We start from the raw sequence: 24675 nt of genomic DNA on the forward strand, positions 1-24675 counted from the left end.
TATATATATATATATATATATATATATATATATATATATATATATATATATATACATATATATATATATATATATATATATATATATATACATACAGTACATATATACGCCAGTATAGTAAATGTTTTTGTGTGCCTCGTCCATTTCTTTATAAACAACATGGACACTAATGGATTTTACCAGCAGCAAGGTACATAGTGTGGCATTGAAACACTGATAATCACTATGAGCGCATGTATGGAAAAAACAACACTCTACTCGAGCAATGATCCATTGCAGTACTATGTACCTGCTGGTTTACAGCGTTGAAGGGATAATAATTCAAGCATGATTGATAATCCTAATTTCTTCAATAGGGCATTGTTCAGGGCTCTCAAGGGCAATTTACAATTAGTAATGATAATGATAATTAAATAAACACAGAGAGAAGGGGACAATGAGGTAGATGCAGGAAGAAGATCTGACAGTGAGGATGATTATGATGACATGGAGGTACAAGGTTAAGGATGGCCTTAAAAGTCAACATGAATATTTTAAATTTGATGCGCTACCGGATAGGGAACCAGTGGAGTTGCCGCAGGACTGGAGGCCATGGAGTCAGGTGATAATAAAGGTGGCACATTTCTGAAGAAGATGTAATTTATTAGAATGACTAATGAGGGAGGCTAAACAGTAGAGAATGACAGTATTCCATGGTGTGAATTGATGAGGCAGTCGGCCAGGATAGCAACAGTCAGGAGAGAAGAGGCTTAGCATTGCCTAGCCCTTGAGGAAGAATTTACCTATTGCAAGTAATGATGCATTCAGTAAGAATGTGTATTCTATAGGCAAAATTCTAATCTTTAACAGAGGCATGGCTCTTGTCTATTTGCTCATATTAAAGTATTCATTTTTTTGGCCTCCCCTTCCAATGTGTGCGCGTGTACATTGATATTATGCTGCAGGTAATACAGCCAATTGAAGACTCGATAAGAATAGAATGTTCCATGACGTTCCCTTGCTGCTGAAAGAAACATTTTTCAATTTAGAACACCCAAACCCGCACACTCAATAACTTCCATTCCATTACAGTAACTCCAGTGCCTCGGGACTTGTTTTCTCTCTTCTTGTCTCTGTTCTATTACGTCACTTACAATATCACACTGTTCAAATGAACTTTGTCAAATAGTATTTTTCATGAACTAGAAAGGAAACAGCGTGCTTCTTGTTTGTCTTTTAGAAGTCATTTGGTGAGCTTTCATCAGTTTCAAAGTGCTTCAAATACTTGCAGCTTCTCTTCAGCCAGCTGCATTCTGCTCAGATTCACCGATTTATGAGGGGATGTTTTTCAAAGTAGCATAATATGGATAAAATTAGCCTTTAACCTTTTAGAGCAAAAAAGGCATAAGTGCTTCCATTACACTTGGGGTATTATCATTTATTTAATGGACTAGATTGAATCGGAGAAGTCAGTTTTATTTGATTCTTTTAAATGCAGAAAGCCACAATTGTCCTCCACCTGATGTCTGCAGATTTCTCACATATGGTCGTTTTACATAATTTAAAAGAAATATCTAATATTCATACCTAAATGAAAGCTTTTTCATAATGTAGTGTAAAAGGTGAGTGGAAGTGCTTGTGGACGTGGCAAAGATGGGCCTGAGGATCAGAAGGGACAGAAAGGATGAAGTGTGTTTGTGTGTGTGCGTACGTGCCTGTGGGAATATGAACTTTTCAGCTTTTCATATATCATTAAAGGAAATGGACATTACAAGATAAGATCCACCTTCACACATAGTCCTCCGGGAATAGAAGTTCTGTATGATTTGAGGCAAGCTCCGACTCAAACGTGATGTACTGTATGTTCTTCTGTGGATATTGGTGGAATAAAAGTAGAATAATTTTTCCTGAACAAAATATTGTTGCAGTGTTCCCTCATTTCTCTTCGCTACATGTCAACTCGCAGACGTGTGTGTGAGATGAAAAACAAAGCCTCTGTAGCTTCTTCTTTTTTTATCCTTTTGTCATATGCACAGTTCAGAAGTGCTGTCTTTTGTTTATCATACAATGTGCCTGTTCATATTTTAGTCCCAATGATTCCATAACAAATCATTACAAACTTACTTTGTAATGTGTATTACAGTACATTACTTTTACTGTCGATCATGTCATTTTGAATCATCTGTTTAGCAAAATTTGATTTTTATCCCATTAGCTTAAAACCACTACGTATAGCTATGAAATTATCACCACCCACAACAATATATATAACAATTTACCGTATATGTTGACGGATGGATGAAGTGACCCAATTCATTTTTTGACGGGGGGCTTCAACTGCCTTTAATGGGATACTTTCTTGAAGGTGTGAACAGGCCAGGTCATGTGAAGGCAGATATTTTCAAATCCGCTAAAGGCTACTTTCGTATGTGGTCTTAAAAGGGAAGTTAGGCTTAATCTTTGAGTTAGTGGGGTTTAATTAGTCATCAGCCGGTGGAGTTTATTCCAACAAATTCCATGCAGTTTGTTAGTTATTTATTAGTTTCAGGGCTCCGGAGTGGCTAAGTTAGCCATTGTGATATCCAGTGTGATGTAGGTGAAAATATGCGGGCAGACACTGTGGACTTGCCAAAATTATTTACGAATGTTCAGTTACGCTATGTACTGTTACCAGTGTTGTGACAGATTACTTGTAAAAGTAATTTAATTACTGATTACTGATTACACCTCAACAAAGTTATCTAGTTACTTTACTGATTACTTTATTATGCAAGTAACTAAGTTACTTTAAAAGTAATTTAGCAGTTTCTTTTTACCTACAGTTGGGCAAATAAGTATTTAGTCAACCACCAATTGTGCAAGTTCTCCTACTTGAAAGGATTAGAGAGGCCTGTAACTGTCAACATGGGTAAACCTCAACCATGAGAGACAGAATGTGGAAACAACAGAAAATCACATTGTTTGATTTTTAAAGAATTTATTTCCAAATTAGAGTGGACAAATAAGTATTTGGTCACCTACAAACAAGCAAGATTTCTGGCTGTCAAAGAGGTCTAACTTCTTCTAACGAGGTCTAACGAGGCTCCACTCGTTACCTGTATTAATGGCACCTGTTTTAACTCATTATCGGTATAAAGACACCTGTCCACAAGCTCAGTCAGTCACACTCCAAACTCCACTATGGCCAAGACCAAAGAGCTGTCGAAGGACACCAGAGACAAAATTGTAGACCTGCACCAGGCTGGGAAGACTGAATCTGCAATAGGTAAAACGCTTGGTGTAAAGAAATCAACTGTGGGAGCAATTATTAGAAAATGGAAGACATACAAAACTGCTGATAATCTCCCTCGATCTGGGGCTCCATTCAAGATCTCACCCCATGGTATCAAAATGATAACAAGAACGGTGAGCAAAAATCCTAGAACCACACGGTGGGACCTAGTGAATGACCTACAGAGAGCTGGGACCACAGTAACAAAGGCTACTATCAGTAACCAAATACGCCGCCAGGGACTCAAATCCTGCACTGCCAGACATGTCCCCCTGCTGAAGAAAGTACACGTTCAGACCCGTCTGCGTTTGGCTAGAGAGCATTTGGATGAGCCAGAAGAGGACTGGAGAATGTGTTATGGTCAGATGAAACCAAAATAGAACTTTTTGGTAGAAACACAGGTTCTCGTGTTTGGAGGAGAAAGAATACTGAATTGCATCCGAAGAACACTATACCCACTGTGAAGCATGGGGGTGGAAACATCATGCTTTGGGGCTGTTTTTCTGCAAAGGGACCAGGATGACTGATCTGTGTAAAGGAAAGAATGAATGGCGCCATGTATCGAGAGATTTTGAGTGAAAATCTCCTTCCATCAGCAAGGGCATTCAAGATGAGATGTGGCTGGGTCTTTCAGCATGACAATGATCCCAAACACAAAGCCAGGGCAACAAACGAGTGGCTTCGTAAGAAGCTTTTCAAGGTCCTGGATTGGCCGAACCAGTCTCCAGATCTCAACCCCATAGAAAATCTGTGGAGGGAGTTAAAAGTCCGTGTTGCCCAATGACAGCCCCAAACCATCACTGCTCTAGCGGAGGTCTGCATGGAGGAATGGACCAAAATACCAGCAACAAATCTTGCTTGTTTGTAGGCGACCAAATACTTATTTTCCACCATGATTTGCAATTAAATTCTTTAAAAATCAAACAATGTGATTTTCAGTTTTTTTTTCCCCACACTCTGTCTCTCATGGTTGAGGTTTACCCATGTTGACAATTACAGGCCTCTGTAATATTTTCAAGTAGGAGAACTTGCAGGATCAGTGGTTGACTAAATACTTATTTGCCCCACTGTATTGTTTTTGCTTGCTGCCTCAACACCTAATTCTTAACTTCCCCTTTAAGATAAAGAACTGGCTGTTAAAATGTTGTCTATAAAAGTTGTAAAGCAAACAAACAACAAAAATAAACGAAATCAACAAGAATCTTTCAAAGTATTTCATAATGGGTCTTAATTATTTTTCGAACAGATCATGTGACTCGCACCTTAGAGACGGTCCTTTGCTTTGCTTAGCCAAAACTACACCTGAGATGGATATTTAGAATTTCTTTAAACCTAAGCTTTCAAAAGCTTCAACAACAACTGAGCTTGAACCGAGGATTGAACACGAACAGTGTCAAGATGTATGTATACACAGTACAGGCCAAAAGTTTGGACACACCTCATTCAATGTAATACAAATGATGGTCCCAACCCCACTGAAAAGGTAACAAATTCCACTTATTAACTCTGATAAGGCATACCTGTGAAGTGAGAACCTTTTCAGGTGTCTGCATCCTGAAGCTAATTGAAAGAGTGTCAAAATTGTGCAAAAAAAAGAAATAAGAGCAAAGGGTGGATACTTTGAAGAAAGTAGAGTATAAACCTGTTTTCAGCTATTTCACTTTTTTGGCCAAGTACATAATTCCACATGCTCATTCATAGTGTTGATATCTTCTACATACGTTACGAGGCAATCACAAAATAGTAATGCACAGACACTAAGGAAACAAATTTTAACTCATTTGCTCCCACAAACATATAAATACGTTCTATTTTTAATTGTTTCAGTGTCCCAAATACGTATTTATACGTGTTTTACGTTTTATTTATTTATTTATTTATTTTTTTTACAAGAGGCATCTCTTTGTTCTGTTGCACTTAAACTGCAATGCACAATTCTCAAAATTCATTTTAAAGCAATAAAACTGGCCACTGGAGGGCGGTAGTGCATTTTGTAAGAACTCACCTCTGCCAAGAAAGGAAGTGAAGAAAAATAGTCAGGAAACGGAAGTTGGAGGGATCTTGTGAAGGCGCGTGAGAATTTGAGAAAAATGTGGAGAACGATCGGGAAAAAAAGGCAAACAACACAAGAGGAGTGTTTTCAAAAGAAAACGAAACCATTGTCAAAGAACGATTCAAAAAAATCTATCTTGATGAGACTGACGGTGACGGCCACAACAGCGTCAGGTTCCACACACGTTCTGCGGAGCTCACGTTGCGTTACTCCAGAGCCCGAGGTTGAAACCAACGATGAAGATGATGAAGATGATGAAAAAAGTGAGACCGATCCTGATCCGGACTCATCAGATTACTGGGAACCACCTCATTCAAGCGGGAGCAGCTGAGAGCCTTCCGCGTTGTTATGTGCGCAAATAATTTAACAGTTCAATAGTTTAGTTATGTGTAAATAAATTGTTACTTTGCGATCAAAAGCTCTTTTTGTCTTGTTGTTTATGTTATTTTGTAGAACGAAAACATTATTCAGATGTTTGGGATGTCACAAAAGCGAAAAATAGCTGTGTTAAAGTCAAAGTTATGTTTTAAATGTATGCTTTTATAAAAAGCTCACTTTCTCTGTTTTTTCATCAGAAATTGGAAAATTGCTCAAACTAAGCTATTTTCTAATGCTGATTTCTAAAGAATGGAAAAAGATATAAACTAAACTTTTTTTTCTGCTGAAGGAAGAGACTCTAATCTTTCTTTTGGTGGGTTCCATGTTTATGTAGCAATAGAAAAGAATTTTCTGTGGGCCTTGTAAAATCAGTCAAAATCCAGTAAAACGGCAGGGAGCGAAGGGCCTTGCTCCGGTGAAAATCGCTGGGAGAGAATGAGTTAATCATATTACTCGTTTGGAAAAATCAACGCGTAAGATTGCTCGTTACTGAAAGAAAGTAATCAGATTAGAGTAACGTGTTCTGACAACACTGACTGTGACATTGATTATATTTGTGCACAGCGCTACCAAAACGATGTTTCATTCATTTTAAATAAGTGATTCTTCTGAGGTGTAGAAATGAGAGCATATGGAGTAAAATATGTGAAATGTACTTATATATTCAGTGTACTCACTTTCTCCCCAAAGTAAAGCATTGTCTAACTTTACTGTAGTTTTCTAAAGGGTCTCCCAACACACCCTTCCATTCAGACCTTGTCCTGACGCATTATTGAAGGTCAACTAATGAGCTGAAATCCTGTCTGTTTTGGAGCCTGCAGGAAGACCTTTTTTTTTTTTTTTTTTTTTTTTTTTTGCAGAAAGTGTTATGAATAGTGGAACAAAATCATTGGAATCCTGCTCCCCTGTACCATGTGAGCTAAGGTACCAAAAATGTCATTTAATGTGCACTGGCATTGCTCAAGGGACAATAGAGCAAGTCAAAGTGTTAACCAAGTCAACAAAAACTGACTGTTAAACTATTGAGACAAGGGCTATGATAAACGTATTGAGATGTTTCCTTCATTTTTTAGGCTTTCATTTCCTGGTTACCCCGGTGGCGCAGCAGAGAGCTTTGGTCTGATATAACAGACATTGAAAGCATTACGCAACCGAGAGAATGGCATGAAGTCAACAGGTGCATCATGATTGAAAGTGAAGGCTTGATCAGAATGACAAGGAAGAAGTGATAGAAGACGGAAATGTGAGAGATGAAAAATGTCGGAGTGAGGCAGCTATAGTTTGAAATACAAGACAGCAGAGAGAAGAATGGATGAAGAAAAAACAGTCTCCATATGTGACAACTAGATGGATCCACTTTCAATATGGTCATCATCAATATGTTGTGGACTGCATAATTTGTTTTTGATCCATTACTGAGTAAGATTCCTGCTTGCAGCTTTTTGAGAAAATGTACTTCTAAGAGTAGTTTTACGAAGCCATACTTTTTACTTTTACTTGAGTATATTCTTGAAGAAAAAACGCGACTCTTACTCCGATACTTTGGGCTACACAACTGTCGTTACATTTTTCCTCTTTATTCTACATAGAGTAGCGCTACTAATTTTACCAATTAGACGTCGCAACAATAATGACATTACACCAATCGGACGCAAGATTACAATTTTATGATCAAGCAAACCTGTTCAATCACGCGTCTATAAAGCACCGTAACAAATGAAGTATTTGCCATAAAGCACTGCCCTCAACATGAATCGAAATTGTGGATTTAAAACTCTCTCCCAGTTTTTATTTGGCACTGACTGACCACGGAAAACCGGGGTTATGATCCTTTTAATTTCATAATAGTAACTATGAAGGAACTACAGTGTTCACTACTCAAACTATGAACTATTTCCTCCACTAGAGGGCAGGGAACTCATGCTCTTTGAACGAATAATGCTTCATTACTGTTTTTTCTTTCTCGTTTTAAATTAATGATTTAAAAAAATATATTTATTTGACTTAATGTGGTTATGTAATGGTTTATTGTGCACTATAATTATAACAACAGTTCATATAGATAAGTTTGTGGTGAGAGAAAATAAATACCATTGTTTAAAAAAAAATCAAACAAAAATAGGCAGTCACTCAAAATGTTACTCATTTCTTGAGTATTCTTTTCACTGGATACTTTTTTACTTCTACTTGAGTACATTTTTTGGACGACCACTTTTACTCATACTTGAGTAATATTATTTTCAAGTAACGCTACTCTTACTTGAGTAAAATTTTTGGCTACTCTACTCACCTCTGCCTGCTTGTACCAACGGAACAGATCTGGTAGCCAACAGGTAATTTAGCCAAATAAATCTATGATGTCTGGTAATTCTAAAATGTTCAGTATATACAGGGGCGTCACTAGACCTAATACAATATTGGGGCACAGACGAGTAAGCATTTTTTTAAAAAAAATATATTTTTTTAGCACTTATCTGTCATAAAAAGACAGAAATATCGTTTCAAGCTATATATAATCAAACCAAAGTTTATGTAAAAAAAAAACAAAACAAAAACAAAACAAAACAACAACAAAAAGGCGATGTTTGTTTGGTTTTCAGCCATCAGTATTTAAAATAAAAATTGGGACATCCTTTCATAGTCATTTCACCTCTGCTCATGCTCATTAACTTTCATCCCTTCTTCACCTCTTCCTACACTCTGCTGGTCTACTTTGCCAGGCAGAAATGGGTTTATATCGCTGTAAGTTTTATGCAATTAATTAGCACCAGTCAACTGGTAGGTTGTGACCTAAAAGTGGTTTATGTTCCCTAGGTGGGTTACCTAGCTTACCCCTCTGATTCCTCCGTTATGATTTATCCTTGCTGTTATCAAATACGCTCTAGTATCCAAAGACAAGTAATTAAGTCATACAGAATGATTTTATTCATTTTGGTCATTTAAACAAATAGATATAAATAGCATCAGTATATTGATAAAGTTCAAATACCAAATATATTAACACAATATAAGACAAAGCTCTGAGTGAGAGCTTCTCACTCAAATCATAAGTAATTGTCATTGTATTTATAGCGAGTTACCTAAAACATGACAACTCATCTGCTACTTCAACTTGAGACCAGAGTAGTGTACCCCAGTTAATTGCCTGATATGTGAAGAGTAAAATTGAACCTATATAATTTGCAATTCATAGGAATGGGCGACCATACAAACATCAACCCAGAGGTAACGAACAACAAAAATGGACAGTTTATCTGGCACCAACCAGTAAAGTGGTGGGAAGATGTAATGCACTTTCGACTGTATGATTGCCACACGCACCGAAATATTGATGTTGCATTCACATGTTGTTCGAGTAATCGACAAAATGATTCTCTATTACATGGTGTCTATAAAAACTGCCAGACAGCCACTGAACTTGAGATGTATCGTTGGAGCATTAAAATAAGCTACTGGTCTTTGTAGCAATCATGTTATTATACCACATTATAACTTTATAACACATCAGAACGATTTTCCAACTTGGGAGCAGATCTCTCAACACACATGAACGCAGCATATCTCCCAAAGGTGCTTCGCGGAAGTATCAACTCATATGCCTATAACAGCCAAATTTTCATGCATAAATTACCATACTAAGAAACCAGTTGCAGATTTTGTATATGGAGAGAATAGAGTACAGTAGTATACAGTGGTACCTCTAAATATGAAGCTAATTCGTTCCAGGATCTTGTTTGTAAGTGGAAATGGTCGTATGTCGAGCAGGATTTCCCTATAAGAATACACTATAATTCCATTAATTCGTTCCACAGCCCGAAACCTACACTACATCATTAATAAATACTACTGTTACTATTGCAAATAGCAATTAAAAAGAGCAAAACAAATAAATTATGAATAAAAATCGGAATAATAATAATACCTGTAATAAGGTAACAAATCGGGTTCTAATATGGCAGCTGCAATTTGTGTGGTGTACCAGAACGCACCGTGGCGCTGAAGGCAGATTGAGAGAGTGCAGTTGAGATATTACTTTCACTTTTAACGTCCTGTTGTTGCTGGCAGCTAGCGTGTTGTGTTGCAAGTTCTAAAATAAAAGATTAAAACCCTGACAAAGCTGGCGATATCTTTGGCAATGGTTGTCACCTTAACATATAAAGACTGGCAAACGGAGGTCGAAGGAGTATTGTCAAGCAGGTCACGGACGCTCACCCCAATTTTCCACTGGTAAGCCTCACCTTTTTTTCACCACCTGCATTTATACATTCTTGGAACCCATGTTGATTTCTTTCACAAGAAAATCCGGCGTGTGTCGTACGGGAAAACAATGAAATTGCGACGCTGTTATAAATCGTTGTATTTAGAGCATTTCGTCGGATGTAGAAACAAATGGCGAGTCAAATTTTACGTCGGATTTCGAAAAGATTGCGTGTCAAAGTGATCGTATGTCAAGGTTCCACTGTATTAAATGTTATGGAAGGTATGTTCTTCCTATTCCTGCATTTTCATGTGTCCGTTGCTCAAAAAATACTAAAGCTAAAATCTTGCGCATGAAATGACTTCTTGTCTTTGAAATTGTGAATACGATGATGATTGTAATCATGATGATGTTTAATATTATTTACTACAACCACTGTACTGCTGTGGCTGTAACACATGCTATCTTTTGCTAGCCTGTTGTTAATCAGTACGTGTAGGATGGCACGGTCTTGTAAACGCATAAATGCAAGTGTTACAAGTTTTTTGTTCACTTGTTTACAGGTGGAAAACTCTGTTAGGCAAGGGAAGACAAATTGATGTACCTCACAACAGCACAAACTGTTCGTCGATGGACATATATCGAGACCACGTGCGTTCTACCTTGAGGGAAGGCTCGACTTATGAATATGTTTCTAATAATTTCATAAATTGTGATTTATTGACCTGGAGGTCCTCTGGAGGACCTCTGGAGGTCATTCACTAGGTCCCCCCGTGTCGTTCTGGGATTTTTGATCCCCGTTCTCGTTATCATTTTTACGCCACGGGGTGAGGAGGGAGTTGAAAGTCTGTGTTGCCCAGCGACAGTCCCAAAACATCACTGCACTAGTGGAGATCAGCAACAGTGTGTGAAAAGCTTGTGAAGAGTTACAGAAAACGTTTGGCCTCTGTTATTGCCAACAAAGGGTACATAACAACGTATTGAGATGAACTTTTGGTATTGACCAAATACTTATTTTTCACCATGATTTGCAAATAAATTCTTTAAAAATCAAACAATGTGATTTTCTGTTTTTTTCCCCCACATTCTGTCTGTCATGGTTTAGGTTTACGCATGTTGACAATTACAGGCCTCTCAAATATTTTCAAGTGGGGGAACTTGCACAATTAGTGGTTGACTAAATACTTATTTGCCGCAGTGTAGGCGCTTCCAGGAGTTCACGTACAGCACAGAAAGTCTCACAGTCTCATCTATGTCGTGAGGAATCTATTTTTGAAGATTCCATGGGCTTCACTGGTTTGATTTTGCAGGTCTAACGTTAACACACTGCTTACTTCAACCACACTTCATTTTGTTCTGCCTAAACCGGAAGTTCGGAGCAGAAATGATCAAAGATGGCACCGCCCATGTTTCGCTCAGGAGACTTGTCTATAAGAAATGTATTATAACCAGCTTTAGTTGGGAACGATTTTACTAAAATAATAAATATTGTATTAAATATTGTCAAATTTAGAACCTAAAATCATTTTAGGTTCTAAATTTGACAATATTTAACCATAAACTTCTAAATTTAACCACAATCCAATGACTTAAAACAAAAACAACACAAAAACATACAAAATGTTATACTGTATTGGCCCGAATAAAAGACGGCCCTGATTATAAGACGACCCCCTCTTTTTCAAGACTGAAGTTTGAAAAAAGACTTTTGGAACACCAAATTAAATTTATACCGAAAATAATTACCGTACATCAGAAACAAATGATTATAACAATATATTTGAGAGAAAAAGCATGTTATTTTGCCTCATTGAAATCTTAATATCTGAACATTTAAATATGTAAACTAAAGTGCAATCACATTCGTAAATGAATGGCTTCTGGTTTTTGAAATGTAAATAAACCAATCTATTGTGATAAAACAACAAAATTGCAATAACTGCATCAACCATCAAAGTGAAGTCTAACTCTAACTGTAGTCTTGAAACAAATTTGAATAAGGAAAAACATTGGAATAAAATAAGGCAAACTGGTTAAACTTTGAGAGTAGCTGAGAGCTGTCATGACAGAACATCACTTCAATGATATCTGGTGCCATCTAGCATCGTGAATGGGGAGAGTAGCTGAGAGGTGTCATGACAGAACATCGCTTCAATGATATCTGGCGCCATCTAGCGTCGTTATTGGGGAGAGTAGCTGAGATCTGCCATGACAGAATATCGCTTCAGTGATATCTGGCGCCATCTAGCGTCGTGAAGAGGTATAATGTCTAGACTGCGACTATAAGACGACCCCCTCTTTTTCAGTCTTATTTCAATGCAAAAAACACTGTCTTATATTCGCGCCAATACAGTATATATGGTCTTTATTCATGAATCACACTGGGTGTTAATAGCACACAAACCAATCGAAAAATTTTATTTCAAGCATTGCCTGTTTTATTCTTTCTCTTCTTTTGTTTTAAACTGATCTCAGGTTGGATCGATTCCATGACAGTTTATTTTCTTTGTGATGTTGTATTTTCAAATTTTCTTTAAAATGTGTCATAGATTTTTCATATCAGCGACGAATAACAGTTTAAATCTTTTCCCGTTATTTTTGCATCAGAATAAATGTTTCCTTTTCGTGAGGGTAGCTTATAGTATGTGTGACCTATCACCACAGTGAATACACACATCTAAATGCATGTTTCCTTACGTATTATTTCTTATCAAAGCTTCTTTTACATAGGCAGGAAACGGTTAACCAGAGCCTGCTGTCACACTCAATCACTGAATACAAAATCAAACATTAAATCATCCCTTCAGGCCACATCAACCATTAATTTCAATCTGACTTCTGTGGTGCAGACTGCTGACCTTACTAGAGATACATTGGCCTGTAAAGCACATATGTGGTTTCCATGGTGACTCATGCACAGTTCTGTACCAAACAACATCATTGCGCCCTTCTCCCTGCAGTTTATTCTAGTGTTTTCTTATCCCTTCCTTCATCTCAAAGATCCCTCCATCTGTTACAAAAATGTTATACTTCTTACACATGATCAAACACAGAGCAATGACTACAAGACTCGTTGATGCTAGAAATTCTTTATTTATCAAAACCATCCAACTGATTTTCCTCCAAACAAAACAACTGAGAAAGACACAATAAATTAAAGCCTACAGTTTTGTCATGAATATTTCAAGGACAGCAAAAGCAGCACTTTTTTCCCTTGCTCAAACAGTCACCGGTTTGACAGAGCTTATCATGTTTAATGTGTGAGTCACAAATGGAGGAAAAAGAATAAAGAAACGAATGTAAGCCTTGACAAACTTTCTGATGTTCATGGTGAATGTAGAGTTAACGTGGTATAAGTGATGTCAAATTTCATAGCTTAGAATCCTGTCTTGTATTGATTTCTGTTATTTATTGATAGCCACCTTGGCATGTACAACACTGGAAGCACTGCCAACGCTGTTGCAATAAAAGACAGATCCCACTCAAATATCCAGACAAATATTGCTAGGATTGGCTTTCTTTGCAGCAACTTAATATCTACAGTGTATCACAAAAATGAGTACACCCCTCGCATTTCTGCAGATATTTAAGTATATTTTTTCATGGGACAACACTGACAAAATTACACCTTGACACAATGAAAAGTAGTTTGTGTGCAGCTTATATAATAGAGTTAATTTATTTTCCCCTCAAAATAACTCAAAATATAGCCATGAATATCTAACCCCTGGCAACAAAAGTGAGTACACCCCTTAGAAACTACGTACATCCCTAAAGGTCCAAATTGAGTGCTGCTTGTCATTTCCCCTCCAAAATGTCATGTGACTCGTTACAGGAGTGCTGTCAGCATTGCTGCAGAGACTGACGTGGTGGGGGATCAGCCTGTTAGTGCTCAGACCATACACCACACTCTACATCAAATTGGTGTGCATAGCGGTCACCCCAGGAGGAAGCCTCTTCTGAAGACGGTACACAAGTAAGCCCGCAAACAGTTTCCTGAAGACATGTCAACAAAGCACATGGATTACTGGAAACATGTCCTATGATCTGATGAGATGGGCGGGAAAATGACAAGCAGTACTCAATATGGACATTTTAGGGATGTACGTAGTTTCTAAGGGGTGTACTCACTTTTGTTGCCAGGGGTTTAGATATTAATGGCTATATTTTGAGTTATTTTGAGGGGAAAACAAATTAACTCTCTAATATAAGCTGCACACAGACTACTTTTCATTGTGTCAAAGTGTCATTTTGTCAGTGTTGTCCCATGAAAAGATATACTTAAATATCTGCAGAAATGCGAGGGGTGTACTCATTTTTGTGATACACTGTAGCAAAATATGATGACTTGTGACCGGATGAAAATTGGGCTCACAAGCTACAAGAGCATTTACTATTCAAAAGCTTTGCGTGCAAATACAATAAATAAGCCACTACAGACATACAGTATGGAAGCTGTGCGCAATCTCATGTGCTACGTTTTGTAATAAAAAGACATTTTCTGAGCGAAATCATTTGTATGTGGTCAAGTAAATTTCATGGTACATGAATAGGAAGTGAAAATTCCAAAAATTACGGTACTTGTACCTGCGGTATTGATGAAGGTTTAGGCATAGGTTTTTGGGCTGTAGAACGAATTAATTGAATTAAAATGCATTCTTATAGGAGAATCCGGCTCGACGTACGACCATTTCGATTTACAATCCAGGCCCTGGAACAAATTCAATTCGTATGTAGCGGTATCACTGTATAAGTTGCATAAGCCAAAAAAATGCATAATAATGAAGAAAAAAAAACATAATTTGCACAGTATTACAAATTCTATTTTTTGAGGAAATCTATTTTTAAAAATCAAACCCCAAGGACAGATATTTCATTATGAGGGAAACATAAAATAATGTGGCGAATGACATGGAGGACAAAGTACAGAGACATTTATTTTCGCAGGCTGCTCTTGAGTCTCATACACCACCCAACTCAAAGAAACAACCCGCAATACCGAACGCAAAACACAGGCATGTCATTAACTCAAAAGTCATGCGCAGTCACAGTGTCCTAAAAAAATGACCCATCAACCTTTGCGAGCAGAACAGACCAATAAAAAAGTCTCATGCCTCCGAGAATGCATTTCGGCACTCAGGATGTACATAAGGTCCAAAGTTCATGTTCTATGCTAAACATTTCTTCAGTTACTGTTCTAGTTGTTTCGTTATTTGCCTAAATATGCTATTTAGTTTGTTGTTGTGTGATATTTTGAGTTTTGTTCGGACACAGTGACTGTGCATGACATGTGAGTTAACAACCGACCAGCCATTATTTGTCCTTGTCTGTGGATTTGAATGTAAACCTCCTCATTTGCCTAGGATATCAATATGTAATGTTTCCCTCAGTTTTTTGAGCACTAAAATATAGAACCAACATGTCGTTTTGGTTGTGTCGTCACTTTAATAATTTCACATATAAGGCACATCTACGGCCAAACTTTGAACAAAAGGTGACTTATGTATAAAATGACACCATATTTTTGGGACGATTTAAAATTTTTTTTTTTTTTTTTAATATGAGTGATTACTTCAGTTCCCACATGTCATTTTTTCTAGCCTTTACTATATTTTGTGCCACCTGTATAAAGTGCCATCCAAACATTTGACTACACACGGAATCAGAACAGGAATACTTGTAGATGGCAAAAGTCTGGTTTAGTTTCCAGTTATTGCCCTCATCTACCTTCAGAGCAAAAGTGGAAGGTGTATATCTATTTTTAGGTGTGTATCCCTGGGTATGATGGCAAGACACTTGTTTTGTTATAGCTGGTAGACCAGATGACTTTTTGTTGTTGTTTTTCTAATCTTACATCTACGGTGGCTACGTTACAGGCAAAATGCAGAGTCTAAACACTTTGCAAAAACAAAAAAGCACAAATGCAAATTTCCACAACACAAATGCCAATTGCAAAGGCTTTGCAAAAGAAAAAAAAACATGAATGCAAATTGACCAAATCACGACTGCAAATAGATACAGCAGAAATGCAAATAGCCAAAACACGAGCCCTACTTGCCACAACACAAATCCCAACTGCCCGCAACACGAATAAGAATGGAATGCAACACAACTGCAAAAAGCCACAGCACAAATGCATAAGGATGACCCAGAAATAAACTAAATTCCAAGGAAGAAGAGATGAGGACAACAACTCTCGCCCTGCTGATGCCACCGTAGAGATAGTCACAAAGCAATATATACCAAAGTCTGAATTTATGAGTGAATTCCTGTAACGTAACGTTTTTGTGGGCACGTGGCAGCAGGAGTTATAGTCTTCATGTCAACTTCCTTGAAATTTAGTCTACTTCCAGGTCCTCTTGCATCTTTGCTGTGCGCCTGTGGTTTCTTGCGGTCGTATTGCGAGCCATTTGCATTCGTGTGTTGGCAATTGGGGTTCGTGCTTTTGTCAATTTGCAACCGTGCTTTGGCAATTGGGGATCGCGTTGTGGAAGTTTGGAATTGGGGGTTTTTAGTTTGCGTTCGTGCTGCAAGCCACTTGAATTCATGTTGTGGCAGTTGGGGTTTGTGCTTTTGCCAATTTGCTGTTGTGCTTTGGTAATTGGGAATGGTATTGTGGCAGTTTGCATTCATGCTTTTCTCTTTTTGCAAAGTGTTTGGAGTTTCATTTCGCTCGACACCTCTTGGCTATGGTATATCTAGTTGCATATGTGTAATATGCCATCACAAACAGAAGGCCACTATATTTGCACATTGTCTCACATACTGTCACGTGTCGAATAGTCACAAAGTATTTTGGGCTACTTGCTTCCAGACTGTTGGGAAACTTCCCAAGCGCTCAGACAAATGCAATAATTCGTCATACACACATGAGCATGCACAGCCACACAGTTACTTACAAAAATATCATTACCCTAAATCTCATGAAAACATATTCTATAAAGTAATAATTACAAAGTTGCATGCAAGCAAAGAAACGTATCCTTCACGAATATAAATGTGAACATGGGCAAGCTCTCTGAAAGCGATAATGACACAAAATAGGGACTTAGTTCACTCTTTGTCTCTAACCCTGAAATATCTTCACCTCTTCTGTGAAGAATTTCTTAGACGCTCAAGGTTGTGTGTTGGAATTTCGGTTGATTTATCCAGAAGAACATTTATGAGGTGAGACACCACCCTTGAACTCACAAGCTCTGTTCTAGTTCGTTCTGCAAATGCTTGATGACGTTGAAGATATGAGTCGATATTGGTTCTTCCACCTCAAACCCATTTGCTCCATGCCTTTATTTATCTTTAAGTATTGGTGCACAGATATGCTTACAAATAAATGAGTCTTATTTAAAAAGGTATTCAAGCCATCTTTATAAGATAAATAATTTACATTCAGGAGGAACCTCCATCCTAAATTATTAATTGTTGTTTGAATCAGAGGTGTTTTCAACTGTGGTCCAATACACTGTTGTATGTTATGAAACATTATCTGCTGACATCTGACAAGTGCCTCTTTGACTGGTTTAGTTTCTTTCTCTTTCTCACTCTTTTCTGTAATGTTTTTCAGCCATGAGGTGCATGGATTTATCCGTGTACTGTAAGCAGAATTCCCGGTTAGGGGCTGGAATGCCCGCAACGCTCAGAAAATTGGCTAGAGTGCAGTAACCTGTGCTCACATCTCTTCTGATGTGTTTAGTAGTGAGTGATTGCAGAGGATGTGTGTGTGTGTTGCATGCTGGAAGAGACAGTGCGGAGGAAACAAAAGGGAGGGAACAGGGCACAAACTGTTAGAAGGACAAAGGGATGCTGGAATTCTTGCAGACAGGAATGTGTGCAAAACAAAGCAGAGCGTGGTGGAAAATGAGAAGGTGGGGAATTCACCATTATAAATAACTGCTTTTTTTTTTTTTTTTTTTAAGTCTTTCAGTAGGAATGACTGTCAGTTTGGATTCATATTTCCACTGCTCTCACTTTATTTCTTCTTTGCCAATGAAGAAAAAAGATATTTGAGAATCTACTTAGCAAAATTGTATTTGCACTTCATTACTGTTTGAATTTATGTTGAGTTTCACATTTATTTCTCTGGAGTACTTATCGTTATGTAATGTTACAAGTTGTGCATCATCCGTCAAAGCATTTATTTTCTTCGCTGCATTTACGACAAAGCTGATCCCATAAAAGTTCATGGCAGAATGTGTCCAAAAGTTCAAATATAGTTTGTGTCAGTATCTCAGCGAGGAGGCTGGAAGGGACAGGAACATTCACACTTGTCGTGGTGTGTGAGGAAGATCTCATCGATGACCCAGCGTACTCTTGTCCTGCGATGGCGCTGATGCAGAGTGGTCTCCGGGGCATACTTGAGCACCTGGAAGAGACAGGGAGAATGAGCTGAGAAAGCACTGGACTTTTAATTGTTTCCTGTGTGGCCATAAGCTATGGGGTTCCCTGAGGTCTAAACCTCTACTAGTTCCCATTTTTGAGTGATCGGGCTGCAACTTACAATTATTTTTCATAATTGCTTAATCAGACCATTAATTAAATGATTAATCAGATAAATGTCACTTTTTTCAATTACCTTTCCAATTTAACTTGAAGATTTAAGGCTGAGTTATGCTTCTGCGTCAGACCTGGCCCGTCAAGGAAGACACGATTTACGACCCTCTGCCGTAGCCTCTCTTGCACCTTCTCAATTTTCTGACTTCGCGTTGCGTCAACGCGTGTGACGTGGCGCAAATGGACTGTGATTGGTCCGCTCAGACTGTTGTTTCTGGTTCAGCACGAAATCACATCATGATTTTGCCACACGCAAAAATGGACCAAGCTGACGAGAGTATCAACGAAGAGCAAGTACGACAACTTCTACAATGTCTCGTTAAGACATTATTAAGATTGCCAAAAGGCAAACAATAATTCGTGGGAGGACATTGCTGAAAATACGGGTCTGAAGTTCAGCCAGCAATTTAATAAAAACATGGAAGAACTACCGAGACAATGGTGTGTGTTCGGAATCGAATGGCCATACGAAGCGGTGACTAAGTCAGCCAAAAACTGCCAGCTTTTTATCACTTTGTGTCATGTTTGGTTGGTGCACTTCATCATTTATTGTGTACATATGTTTGCTGTGAGTCTGTGACTTATTTATGTGTCACACTTCAAGTATATGAAGAATAAAGCACAGGTTTGGTGTCAAAAGAGTTGTTTTGATGTTTAATTTTCAACAACAGACAGTTCACACTCGATACATCATCACTGATTGAGAGTGCCTTGGTGCTTTTATGATAACGTTAACATCAAGGCTTTCAACGTAGTTTGGGAAGTTCCATAGCTGCCAGAAATCTGCTATGACTTCCCACTGACTGGTTGTAGGACACAGCAAACAAATCGGGTTGGAGAGCTTTGCAGACTTCGGAAAAAATTCTGGACGCAGTGCTCGACGCCAGTTTGAAGCTAGCCACCAAAGCTTGCTGGTTTTCACCAGAGGATAGAATTCTTCATGCGGAATCAAAAGTCGGACAGACCGCCTCGAAACCGTCTTCTGTTTCGCCTGCGCCTCAACATTTGTATAATCAACATTTATTCAATGTTGATGAGCTCAAGATCCACATTCAAGTGTTCTATCTTGCGTTATCTATTTTTTTCTCCGTTAAAATAGACTAAAGAAAATCAACAAGCATGCCCCAAAACCGTACAAGCATAACGCCACACCTCTATAGTGGATTGGCGGTGAATTACAGAGCAAAGCGTTCCCTCGCCGCAGAACTATCGAATGCTCTTTGACGCCGTATTCACTTCGCCGCAACGCAGGAGCATAACTCAGGCTTTAGGCATGTTTTCAGTAACAATGAAGACAAAATGAATGACTATTTCCTTCAAGAATAATATTTGATTACAGCTTCCTGACTTAACAATATAACTGTACTGTTTAAGTACATAAAACTCGTTAAATTTTTTTTAAAAAGGTTCTGAGTATAAAACATGAAAACAAATTTCTCAGTACAATCAGACAAAAGTCCTGTTCATTCAAATAAAACAAAGTGCTGCTGAATGACATTTTTTTTCTTGTGGGCAAAACACAGATAAAATTGTGTCAATGACTCATTTATTTCCTTTTAACAAACTAGGAAACTAAATCATTTAAGGAGTAGGCAGACTGTAATGAATCAGTTTTCTTTATCATACAGTTGATCATGAATACAATCCAAATCGAATTTCTAAGCACACTCTCTTGTATGACAATTTACAATTTGAATGGGAGTTTGTGGTGAAATGAGACTCCAAGCTGTTAAATGAATGGGTTTACAGTATGTGTGTGGTTTCTTCATAAAAATAATCAAGACAACTTACTATCTAACAATAACTCAAGTGTTAACTCTTGCGTAAATATTATTGATTCAGCAACTACACCGGAGTGTAGCAGTGAACTCTCTCCCCCTCTCTCTCTCTCTCTCTCTCTCTCTCTCTCTCTCTCTCTCTCTCTCTCTCTCTCTCTCTCTCTCTCTCTCTCTCTCTCGCTCTAATCACTGGAAACCGTTCAGCCTCACATTACACACAAACAAGGACCCAAACTAGCCTGCTCATAGATGCCAGCAAAAGTAGATAATCAAATTTGTTGGCAACTACTTTATTAATCGATTTACAGTTTTTCTCAATTGCTTTAGTACGTTTCTCTGCTAAGACTTGTAATTCTCAAAACTACATGTTCAATCCTTACAACATTGCATCACTAGTGCACATCAAAAAAGCAATTTCTCATTTCTTTGAATTAGTTGCAGATGTTTTTTTTTACATCCATGCAAATGATTTGGACAAATTCTCTGCTGTTTCCTACATTATCAGCTGCATCTGTCAAAATGGATTATCATAGGTCTCTATTGAATAGTTTCACCCCCCAGAACATTTAGTCATTAGTTCATAGCGTCGGTCTTTACATGCAAAATGGATGAACATGTTGTCAGAATATGGCAAAATGTGTGTGCCTATATATAAGCACTTTCATTACTTATTTTCTAAATCTGTCTTGAATTGGTAAATTGCTACCAGGTGAATCTTTGGCCTCAGAGCTACGATCAATGTGCCAGGCCAAAGGAGAGGGAACATAACCATGGGTGCTGCCATCACAGAAAATGGGGTGTTCACCCATATTCCTATCATGGAGCCTTACAACACAGAATGTCTTGTCAATTTTTTAGACGCACTCTACAGGGACCTCATTCCTGAACATAAGAGGGATCAGATTGGGGATAACCTGCCAAAATTTGCAATAGTTTGGGCATGTGAGTTTTCACCACTCCAACATAATCAGGGAATGGTTTGCAACCCACAACAGAACGGTAATGGAGTTCCTCCCAACATACTCCCCATTCCTCAATCCCATTAAATTATTTTTCTCCACATGGAGATGGAAAGTCCATGATCGCCAAACTCACACTCAGATGACTCTTCTGTATGCCATGAATGCAGCATGCAATGACATCACAGCAGATGTCTCCAGAGGTTGAATAAAGCATTCAAGATTCTTTCAACGCTGTATAGCAAGAGAGGACATCCGTTGTGACATGGATGAAAATTTGTGGTGCAACAGGGAGGAACGTCAAGATGTGCAGAAAGAGCAGGGGAAAAACCCCCGCAAGCGCTCAAAGTTTAGTTGTGCCGATTGTCTTATGTTAACAAATTCTAATTTTGCTCTTGTTTTTTTCTTTGTGATACTCAGTGTTGTCTTTTGCTTTCTGTATCAAAATGACATGGTCTTTCAAGAAATTGTAAAAACAGTAAAAGTTTAAAATCTGAATCTTGTCCAGTTTTTTGCAATCAATCCTCCACACACAAAGGTGTAACTTGTCATCAATTCAGCAATTTTTGGCTTTTGCAGGTAATCCATGTTCTTATGCTTCTTGGGCGACATGTTTTGAGAAAGGCACAAACTGTTTTGAGAACTTCAATTCTAATCTGATAAATGTAACGAAGCAACTGAGAAAATCTATGATCGATTAGTTGTTGCAGCCTTACTAAGTGATGATCATGTCGGCATCATATCTGTATGTATGTGGATTGGCATGTTTCATATTTGGGTGTTTGTTAATATTCTACAGTACGTGTATAGACTGACAAATGTCTTTCATTAACAGTCGCCTGACTTTTGCACAGGTAGCGCTGGATCATTTCCCACTAAGTGCCAGAGTGGATGTGTGTGCGAATGGTTGTCTGTCTCAAGAGAAGCCCTGAAACTGACTGGCGATTAGTTCAAGGTGTAGTCCATCTTTCATCTGAAGATGGTACCTCTTGACTCTAAACATGAAAAGCGGTGTGGAAAATGGATAGATGGATGCTTGCATTCAGGGATCATTTGAATGATGTCTACATTATGAACTGTAGTTCTGTGTAAATGGTCAGAAATATACAGGGTGTCCATAAAGTCTCTTTACCATTTCAAAAATTTATTAAAAATGCAATTGATTAGATATTTTATTCAGATTTGTTCTATTGTATTCAGTGTTTATTAAAGTTTTTTATTACACCGCATTACTGACCTTAAGTGAAGGATTACTGATGCCATTGCCACAATTGATTAGGCTATGCTAAAGTGAACATGGCAAGAAATCGAGTACCGTCTTGATGTGCTTCATGCAACTAATGGTGCCCATGTAGAAGTGTATTAAAAGAGGTAAAAAAAAAAAAAAAAAAAAAACTTCAATAAACGCTTAATACAATAGAACAAATCTGAATAAAATATCTAATCAATTGCATTTTTAATAAATTTTTGAAATGGTAAAGAGACTTTATGGACACCCTGTACCATTCAATATGTACAGTGTATGAAAGAGCACTATTTCTGTTTGCCAACTAAGTAGTCCGGCGTGACTCTGTTCAAGGTGAGCATTTTTAAACCAGGTTGTAGTAATTTCATGGTAAACTCCAAGCTTGCCCTTTGGAATGAGTGTGGGATCCAATGACTATGAGAGTCAACAACAGTAATTTGTTCAAACCAATCAGTAGGGTTATTTCCAGTTGTTAAAAGCTGTGAACTTGTTGGTGCAGCACATCTTCTACTTGATGGATGGAAGCTGGTTTACTCAGTTACTCAATTTGTCACTTGCACCAATCCGTGTTTCATCTACCAAATTCCAAAATAAGTGAAGTATATCTGACCTAAGATGAAAATACACGTTTCCCATTTTTCTATGTTAGATGCTAGCATTAGGTGTGTATCTAAATTAATAGCCTTTAATATAAATTTATATGAATGTGAAGAAAGCTATTTTGATAGACAATAGCATTTAGTGTGCATGTGGATGGGTCTATAAGAAAACAAATGATTGAGGTGGATGCTAAAATTCAACCGCCAAATAACTGAAAAAGTCACATACACAATGCTCCTTTAGATGAATTTGACTTAATGTAAACATAAGCTAAAATACAGAAGCAACTGAAACATTGCAAAACTTTACAGGAAATAGTGAAAACTATTCAGATCAAGAGCAGAAAAAAAACACAAATTGTGGGCAGAATACAAGCTCACATTTAACTCACTGCAAAAAATAACAAAAAAAACCTCAACAATATAATTCATCACAACTATTTACTTTTTTGTATTATGTCTATTGATCAGATGACACCCCACCCCCCTTTGTCACCTAAAGATGATATCACAAGTAAAAAAAAAAAAAATCATATACTGTACTTTTACGTACAATATATGTAAAAAAAAATCTGTCATTGCATTAGACTGCATTTTAAGCAAGTGACGTTATTTATAAAATTGCACATCAGAATAGCAGCAATTTGTTTTTAGTGATAGTATTTGAACACTTTAGGCAGAAAGGTGGGAACTAACTGGCCACTCCACAGTTCTAAATAAAAACAAAAGTAATTTTGATTTTCTATGTATTTGCTGGAGAGGTAATTTTAAAAGAAAAAGGAAATGGTGTTTTTCTATAATTACCATCAGCTTAACTGATGAAACACTTGCTATGATGAATAACAGTGCTTCCGAGCACTGAAATAATGGGATGAGTAACAATGCAATAAAAAGTAGGAGATGCACACGCACACAATTACCGGTATAACCAAAATCCTACATGTCTGCAGTCTAATTATTAGTGATTGCAAAGAGAAAGAGAGAGGGGGCCTCAAAAATAAAACATTGGAAGAACAAAGCGATGAATGGAAAAGAGTGACAGCCTTAAAGGGATAAAATGAGAAGGGAAATATGGGAGGATCGGTTTGCTGATGGGAGCTCAAAAAGAGGATCAGACTGTAGCATTACTCAGAAAAGAACAAAAAAAAGTACAGCTCTGACAAGAAGATGAAAAGATAACACAATCATAGCTTTCACAACGTGTTTGTTGAACTGATTTTTGATTACGTAATTCAAATAAACTCGTTAATAAAATATTGATCACATAAAATATTTGGTTATATAGGTTCCTTTTGCGAAGGTGTTGCTAGGAGCCCCCCGAACATGTAATCAGTGTTGTTAATCTACTTTAAAAAATGTAATTATAATTACAAATTACTTCTCCCAAAAACTAATTGCGTTAGTAACTCAGTTACCTGAATGTAAGACTAATTAGTTATTTGGCAAAGTAACTGTTGATAATTTTCATGTTTTGTTTAATTTTTTTTCCTCAATAAAAATAAAATAAAATAAAAAAACTTTGGTCACACTATGTGAAGTGTAAAAGGTTTTTGGGACAATTGGCCTTTACCCTAATTTACCCTTTACCCTGAATCAACCGTTAAATGTTGTAAAAATTGCTCCCATTATTGCATTAGTTCCCTTCTGTCTACTTTTGACATGTGGAA

At 37.5% G+C, this 24675-nt stretch overlaps 1 protein-coding gene across 2 annotated transcripts in view; it reads right to left on the reverse strand.

Annotated features, from left to right (window-relative positions):
• Positions 1–14255: 14255 nt before the first annotated feature.
• The window catches only part of pdgfd (platelet derived growth factor d), a 145770-nt gene continuing 135350 nt past the window's right edge, over positions 14256–24675 (reverse strand). For both annotated transcript variants that reach the window (XM_057839099.1, XM_057839098.1), the window contains one exon: positions 14256–18238. In XM_057839099.1, the coding sequence (XP_057695082.1) occupies positions 18104–18238 (135 nt within the window). In that variant the 3' untranslated portion in view covers positions 14256–18103. The remainder of the gene's footprint in view (positions 18239–24675) is intronic.

The sequence above is a fragment of the Corythoichthys intestinalis genome, chromosome 6, assembly GCF_030265065.1.
Source record: "Corythoichthys intestinalis isolate RoL2023-P3 chromosome 6, ASM3026506v1, whole genome shotgun sequence".
Taxonomy (NCBI): domain Eukaryota; kingdom Metazoa; phylum Chordata; class Actinopteri; order Syngnathiformes; family Syngnathidae; genus Corythoichthys; species Corythoichthys intestinalis.